General features: G+C 33.9%; 1 protein-coding gene across 1 annotated transcript; it reads right to left on the reverse strand.

The window, feature by feature from the left end:
* Nucleotides 1–2,141: 2,141 nt before the first annotated feature.
* On the reverse strand, nt 2,142–7,894 carry HELRODRAFT_173511 (hypothetical protein; the record flags this gene model as incomplete). The annotated part of the gene is made up of 4 exons (XM_009020118.1): nt 2,142–2,253; nt 2,506–2,642; nt 6,268–6,418; nt 7,854–7,894. The coding sequence occupies 4 exons, from the start codon at nt 7,892–7,894 to the stop codon at nt 2,142–2,144; spliced, it is 441 nt and encodes a 146-aa protein (XP_009018366.1).
* Nucleotides 7,895–9,042: the final 1,148 nt, after the last annotated feature.

A 9,042-nucleotide genomic window follows, 5' to 3' on the forward strand; every position in this document is an offset into this window, starting at 1 on the left:
AAAATTTGTAATCCTGTGGGACAAATTCAATAGAAATATAAATAACAGCAATAATAATAATAATAAAAACAATAATAATAAACTATAATAATGATAATAATATATAATTATAAAAAATAACAATTATATTTTTTTTATATTATTATTTTACAACTTATTAATTAGAGCCACACTTTTTCTCGTGGCAGTTTTCCAATACACTATTTATCTCACCCTATTACAATCATCGTCATCATCATCATCATCATCATCATCATCGTCATCATCATCATCATCATCATTTAACTATTATCATCACCATCATCATCATCACCGCCCAACATCGTCAATTTCATAGCCACAGTTTTCATGTCATTTCTTTAAATCACCGCCATGCGATACTCAATGCTTCTCAATCAGATGTGATGACGACGACGATGATGATAATTGTAATAATGATGATGATGTCTACACACACGCACGCACATACATACCTACACACAAAACCACACCATAAGAGCCTGCTTACACAAACCACACACATACCTTTCTTTTCAACCCCGTAAAGCTTGATTTGTTAGTAAAAACACATTAACAAATCCAGAGATGCAATATATATATATATATTTCGTATTTTTAAAGAGGCTTTTTCAAATAGGCAATCACTTACACACACTCACACAGACACACACGCACACAGACACACACGCACAAACACACACACACGCACCACTCAGACACTCATCTAAATTAAAATTGAAATTCGTATAGCGTTTCATGTGCATTGGCAGTATATTATCACATCTATGCTATAAGCATCATAGAGCGTGTATATGCGAAACACGTATTTAAAATCAAAAATAATTTTCACATGTTAATCTGGATTCACTATGCATTTGAACTCGGTCACTCTGCAAATATTTATTACGACAGCGGCGCAAGTGTCATGACACTTTCGCTATCGCCATCGGCCAAGTCTTGCATATAGAGACACGCGAGTTTATTTATTACTTACGCCAATACGATATTCGGGTTTCGCGTGCATTCGATGCCGGTCACAGTGCAACAATCTATCATCTTAGTGGAACGTGTCACTGCACTTTTACTAGCTGAGCCATTGTGTTTATTGTCTTTAAATATACAAACACCAATGGATGGAATAGACAGACGCAGGTACACACAGACAAATCACACGCATATACCTATGTACGCACGCACACATACTCACGCACACGCACACGCATGTTCTAACATTCAATGCAATGTTGATAAACGTAGAATACGTGGGTTTTTGTACGTTTTTGTTACAACCTTATTATCAACTTCTTTCTTCTCTATATTCTACTCTTTTATTTTGTTTAAGTACATCTTTTATTCATTCGTTCGTTCGTTCATTCATTCGTTCGTTCATTCATTCATTCATTCATTTATTTTTTTGTTTACCTATATTTATATTTTTCGCGTTCAAAGCAAGGACAGTGCGTGGCACTTTTAGTCGCTTCTCATTCATTCTCCCATCCATGAATAATTCAATTTCAGCGAGCAGGCATGTTTACAATTACTGAAATAAAATCGAGAGTGAAGAAGATAGGTGGGGCGGTGCTGATTGTGATGATAACTTTGATGACGAAGATGACGATGATGATGACGACGATGATGACGACGATGATGATGTTGGTGGTGGCCAAGTAGTAGCAGTAGTAGCAGTAGTAACAAAAACAGCAGCAGTACATTACAATAAAAAAGTTATTTTTTAGAAAGGCAGAACCCAGTATACAAGCATTTGGTGTGGACACATCAATTATAAACCCAACACTTTTTGCTTTATGTTTATGCATGTGTGTATGTTTAACTGTGTGTGCGTTTGTGTTTTGAACTGTGTGTATGCGTATGCGTGTATGTATGTTTGTGTGCAAACGTGGACTCTATGTACTGCTATATCTGTGTGATGTGTGTTCGTGTGCGTGAAAATTTACATATGTGTGCATTCATAACCTAAGTTAACCTAAGTTAATTATTTACAAAAAACATTTATGCATATATATAAATAAATTAATAGATGAATATATTTAAAGTAAATTAGTATATGAATGTTATAGGAAGTAATATATTAATTAAGCCAAGTTTTTAAGTTTAGTAATGAAAAAATTTTATTTGAAAAGTTAGGCAAAAACCTTCAGTATGGCCGGTATGGGATTACTAATTCTTTCATGTGCTCCCAGAAGATTGGATAAGCTGGCAAGGATGGGTTCTGTTGCGAATGCTATGCTGTCACTGTATGTGTGTACGTGTGTGTGTGTGTGTGCTGTTGTGGAATGTAGGTGTGTGGGTGTGTGCGTGCGTGCGTGAATATGTGTTTGTTTATTTTACTGATTTATTTTACTGATCAGTCATGTTCTGGCCGATCATTCCATTAGTAATCAATCAATCAATCATTCATTCATTCAATCGACCAGCTTTCCAGCCAATCACCTGCATTCTTCTACAGGGTGAATGACCTTGAGGACCTTTGGATGAGTGAACGACATCATGATTTCCAGTCCTTTCTTTAGCGACTCGCAGACGACTTCTCGCTGCTTGGCGCGACTGAAGGTAGAAGTTCCGGAAGTGGCCAAAGAATAGCGGTCGGGTAACTTTTTGTCGTAAACAAAAACTGTGCACTGCTGATGATGATTACGTCGTGGGTGATGATGACGACGACGATGATGACGATAAAAGTAACGAGAATTAAAGATAAACATCAGGTAAAAACATCTATGATTACGACGATGATGATGACGATGATGACGATGATGACGATGATGATGATGATGATGATAGTGGCGATAATGAGGATGATGACGACGACGACGACTGTGATAATGAAAATGACGTCATGTAATTAAGAATGATGGATACCTCTGAATGAAAATTAACAAAACATTCTCTCTACCCCTCTCGTCAATTGAGGAGAGATCAATTTACGTTCATCCATCCAACCACAGGTATCACGTTTGTCCATCCATCAATTTATTCATTCATTTGCTTATTTATTTATTCATTCGTTCGTTTGTTCATTCATTCGTTCTTTCGTTCATTCATTCATTCATGAATGTATGAATTCGTTCATTCAATCGTTATTTATTCGCTTGAATACTTACATGTTTGTTAATTAGTTTGTTCGTGCATTCATTCATTCTGTTTCGATGAATTTTTCATCGTTCCATCCATTTATCTCTATACAAATGTTTTTTTTTTCATTTTTATCTGAAAAAATTTTTTCATTTAATTCAAGTTCATTTATTTTCAATGGCCAAGCTCATCTCACCTGTTTGACCAATTATTTTTCAATTTTTTTTCATTCATTCGTTCATTCATCTGTTCGTTCATTCGTTCATTCATTCATTTATTCATTTGATTGTTTGTTATTCAAATAATAGTTTAATTACTTAATAATTATCTTATCATATCTTAATAAATCAATTAAATCACATCTTAATTAGCCAGCAAGTCAACTAATTAATTAATCACTCACACAAATTATTGAACATCTCGACAATTAACTTCTCAGCAAGACAATCAATCAATTAATTAATCAATCAATCAATTATCTTCTCAGTCAATCAACCAATCTATTAACTTTTCAATCAAACAATTTATCTTTCAAGAAAATGCTTCTTAAGAAAATGTTTTTCGGCAAAAAAGATTAAAGTTGATAGATGAGAACCGCGAAACCGGCATTATTACTACCACTAATTTTGCAACTACTACTACTACTGCTGCTGCTGCTACTGCTACCACTACACTGATGCTGACTTATTATTCTTACTAATACAGCTACTATTAGCACTACGGCTACTACTACTTCAACTACTACAACTACTACATTTACTACTGCTACTACTACTGCTGCTGCTCCTACTGCTATTACTACTACTATTACTGCTGCTGCTGCTACTACTACTATCGTTACTACAACAGCAAAACTACTACTACTAATTGTAGATTACCAAAAAATCTGTCAGGTAATAATTTTAGTACAGACGTAATTAGCATAGAACAAGACGCTCCGAGGGTTTTGCTTTCAGGGAAACATTTGATGTAACGTTGTCCAGCATTAATAACAATAATATAAATAATAAGAAGATAAATATTAATAATATTAATAATAAAAATAATAATAATAATGTCATCGATAATACATAGATGTTTTGTTCTGATATGTTTACATAATGTAATGAACGAACGTATCAACTAATTGAACGTATCAAATTTTTCATATACATTTATGCGTTTATTAAGTTGATACAACTGCTGCTGCTGCTGCTACTACTACTACTGCTGCTACAATTACTATTACTATGTCGTTATGTATTCAATTCAATTCAAATAAACTTTTATTCAGTAAAGTATTTTAAAGAAATACATCACTAGGACACCCGAAGTTTCCACTTGTTGGGCCACCGAAATAAAAGTTTGAACTGAAAAATTTACCTAATACAACAAAATATTAAGAAGATTAATATAAACAAAAAAAAATTTCTAATAATTAATAAACATAAACTAAATTACCAACTTCTAATGAATAAGATTATAAAACTAAATAACGTAATTTTACAACAAAAAACTTTAATTAACCATTAATGAAAGATGAAAAATGATTCGCCAAAAACTAAACCAAGCGTGTTTGAGTTTTTTACCTGTATCTATGTATGTATGAATGTATGAATGTATGTATGTATGTATGTATGTTTGTATGTATGTATGTATATATGTATGTATGTATGTATGTATGTATGTATGTATGTATGTATGAATGTATGTATGTATGTATGTATGTATGTATGTATGTATGTATGTATGTATGTATGTATGTATGTACATATATATGTATGTACAATATCAATATACCCTGATATCTTGGTATGTATAAGTTTGTCGGGCAATTTGCATTTTTATTGGCTGGCAAGTCGCAATTGTCATATTTGTCGATATCATCATTAATACTTCTGTTATCATTCTAAATGTCAACATTATCTTCATTATCATCATCAGCAGCATCGTCAGGAGCAGCAGTCACAGCAGCTGCAACAGCAGCAGCAACAGCTACAACAGCAGCTGCAGCAGCAGCAGCTTCGTCATGGTCGTGATCGAATCATCATCGTCATCAGACGCAATGTTCAAGAAATGGTCATCAACATCTTTAATACGATCTCCAAAGATGTCACCACCATCACCAACATCATCATCATCAAGTAATCATCATCATTATCATCACCATCACCGTCATCGTCATCATCATCATCATTATCGTCAGCGTATAGACTCGGTCATAGCATGTTTTACATCTGTCCTTTTCTTCAGTCGATTCATTATACAGTGGGCAAAAAAAAAAGCTTTTTTTTTCGAGTCCACTTAGATCATCATCATCATCATCATTTCCATCATCATTATCATCATTTTCATCATTATTATCATCATTTTCATCATAGTCATCATCATTTTCATCATCATCATCAACAACAACAACATCATATCGTCATCATCCTCATTTTCCTCATCATTATCATAAACAACAACAACATCATCATCTTCGTCGTCGTCGTTGTCATCATCATTATCGTCACCATAGACTTTTCACACGTCATGTGTCGTCATTCAAAGGTTTTTAGCGCTTAACAATTGGATGTAGAAAAAAAATTGTGGAAAAATAAATCATAATAATAATAATAATGATAATAATAATAATAATAATAATATAAATAGTACTAATAATAATAATAAATAATAATAATAGCAAGAATAATTTTCTGTGGTGACAAAACAGCAGAAAGTTAATGGCAGAAGTAAATTTAAATTGTTGTTCACATTCTGAGGTGTAGTTGTTGCCAAATTGTACGTTGGCGTATGTACTTGTGTTTGTTTGTTTGTATGTTTGTTTGTAAGTTTGTTTGTTTGTTCGTACGTACACGTATGTATGCTCGTACGTATGTATTTGAGACCCATTTCCAGTTTTAGCTACCAGAATTTGTTCAATGTTACCAGCGTTAAATTTAATTTAGCCACGGTATATTTTAAACCATCTGAACACGAGATTGAATGTTTTCATGATAGAAATTTGTTGGATAGAGGTTAATTGCACCCTGTTTTTCTTCAATGGCTGGTTTTTCATACTAAAACATTTCTTCAACATTTTTGGCTTAGGCCGAATGTTAGATTTATGATATTAAACGGATTAATCGGCGCATCTCTATCTATCACAATATCATGATATCAAGATATAGTATCTAAAAAAGTATCCTGACTAACCAGTTTGTCCTTGATCCTGATGGCATCGTGGATCCTCCACATGAGGAGGTGTCCGCCACTGGCCACCTGGCGGTTGATTCGAAATAATTTGCAGATAGGGTTTGAATTGTCTGCCCCGAAACTCTGTTTGATTAGAGAAATCATGTCCATTCTTTGTTGTTGTTGGTGGTGTTGTTGTTTTTTTCGTTGTTATTATTGTTGTTGTAGTAGAGTTGTTGTTGTTGTTGTTAGGAGGGTTGTAATAGAATTGTTGCGTTGTTGTTGTATTTTAAGGATTGTTGTGACTGGTGTTAGAAATATTTTTGAAGTTGTAACTTCGTTGCAGTAGCAGTAGTTGTTGTAGTAGTAATAGGAGTACTTGTAGTAGTAGTAGTTGTTGTTGTTGCTATTTTGATTGTAGGAGGTTAATTGTTGTAGACGGTAGTGTTGTTAAAAATGTTTTTGTGGCTATTGTAACATTGCTGTAGTTGTAGCGAAATTGTGGTAGTAGTGAAGTTAGTTGTAGTTGTAGTAGTTGTTGTAGTTGTTGTTAAGAAGGTGATGTATCTTTCGTTGTTATTCCCGTTTTTAGTTTCAGTGTTGTCTTGCGTGAAGACCATCAATTCTTATGACAATTCTGATTTTAAGTTATTATTATTATTTCTATTATTATTTATATTATTATTGTTTTTGTTGTTGTTGTTACTGTTGTTGTTGTTGTTGTTGTTGTTGCTGTTGTTGTTGTTACTGTTGTTGTTGTCAATGATCAGGAAAAAAATGCTATAACTGTAATTAATGTGTTTGTCTCTGCGTTAGATATCATTGTTCTATAATAACAACTTTTAATAAGATGCAATCATAGACCTGCTTGCTTATTATGTAGAAGTGTGCTTGCGTGCGTGAGAGTCGTGTTACATAGATTCTACAGTAGATTTTTTTTAAATCAAAAGATTACAAATTCAGCAAAGATAACAAAGATAACGAATAATCAAGATAACAAATGATATAGCGCAATTTGACCGCATGAAGCTGTTACAACAATAGGCGTAGTGTGTTGTGTTATATCAGGGAGTTTGTTACTCTACTATACGTCCTGTATAACAAAATATCCCGTCGTTTATATCATCTTATGGTTGAGAGGCTATTCGCGTGTATGTTTTTTTGGCGTGTATTCAGTCGTTTCGGTTGTTTTTGTTAGTTATGGCAGGCTGTTTATAGAGTTGTGTATGTAAGGTGTGTATGTGTGTATGTTGTTTGTTTGTTTGTGTTGTTTGTTTGTGTTGGCGTTCTTTGAGTTGTTTGTTTGTGTATGTTGCTGTTGTTGTTGTTGGTGGTGTTATTTGTACCATTATGTATGTTGTTGTTGCGGGTGATGTTGTTTATGTTGTTGTTCACATTGTTGTTGCTTGTATTTCTTAACGTTTATACGTCAATCTTTCTCCTTGTGTTGTTAATTCTTACCTTTACTGTTAGCAATATTAATGATCTTATTACTATAATTACATATTATTAAACTTCATCATTATTATTATTTTTATTAATTATTTTATAATTAATAAATTATAGGTGAAAAAAAAATTTTATAAAAAATTCCACGAGGTGCTAACCGCATGGATAGTGCGTACACACCGAACCTGACAGGTCGCATTATTTCAAATGCTCGTTCTCATTCCAACGCTTGTCATTTATAAAACTGTACGTACGCATGTGTGTGTGTGCGTGTATATGTGTGTGTGTATGCGTGTATGTGTGTGTATGCGTGTATGTGTGTATGTATGTGTGTGTAGTGTGTGTATGCGTGTATGCGTGTATATGTGTGTGTATGCGTGTATGTGTGTATGTATGTGTGTGTAGTGTGTGTATGCGTGTATATGTGTGTGTATGCGTGTATGTGTGTATGTATGTATGTGTGTGTATGTATGTGTGTGTAGTGTGTGTATGCGCGGATATGTGTAAACCTTCGTTTGTGTATTGATACACGACTATTATTTATGTACCATACAAACGTGTGTGTGTGTGTCTGTCTGTCTGTATGCGTGCGCGTGTGTGTTTGTGTATGTATTTGTGTGTGTGTGTTTGTGTGTTTATTTGTGTGTGTGTTTGTGAGTGTTCTACTGTTAAGACAAGTACAATTAACATTTCTGTGCCTGATAGTGGCGTAGATATGAAAGTCGAAGTGTTTTTTTGATCGGAGAGGTGTTTTTTTTAGGTTAATTTTTTTCGTTGGTGCAGTGTGCTATTGAGATTAAATTTTTTTTACTAAGTTTTTTGGTTTGGAAAATGCGAATTGGTTTTTATACCAGTTTTTAAAAAAATTTCATTAAAATTTGTGGAAAATTGAAAGCTCCTTGCTGAAAGTTCAGCCAGATAAATTGAGTAATTAATTTCAGGCATTTGATTAGCTTTTATCGTTCAATCATTGCAGCCATTATTTATAGATATAACGATACTATACATACATACAGAAAGAAAGAAAGAAAGAAGAATTTATAGAGTGAAAGATAGATGGTTAAAAAAGAGAGAGTGAGCGAACGAGCAGATAATGAAGTGATAGATAGATAGATAGATAGATGGATGGATGGATGGATGGATGGATGGATGGATGGATGGATGGATGGATGGATGGATGGATGGATGGATGGATGGATGGATGGATGGATGGATGGATGGATGGATGGATGGATGGATGGATGGATGGATGGATGGATGGATGGATGGATGGATGGATGGATGGATGGATGGATGGATGGATGGATGGATGGATGGATGGATGGATGGATGGATGGATGGATGGAT

The sequence above is a fragment of the Helobdella robusta genome (assembly GCF_000326865.2).
Source record: "Helobdella robusta unplaced genomic scaffold HELROscaffold_26, whole genome shotgun sequence".
Lineage (NCBI taxonomy): Eukaryota > Metazoa > Annelida > Clitellata > Rhynchobdellida > Glossiphoniidae > Helobdella > Helobdella robusta.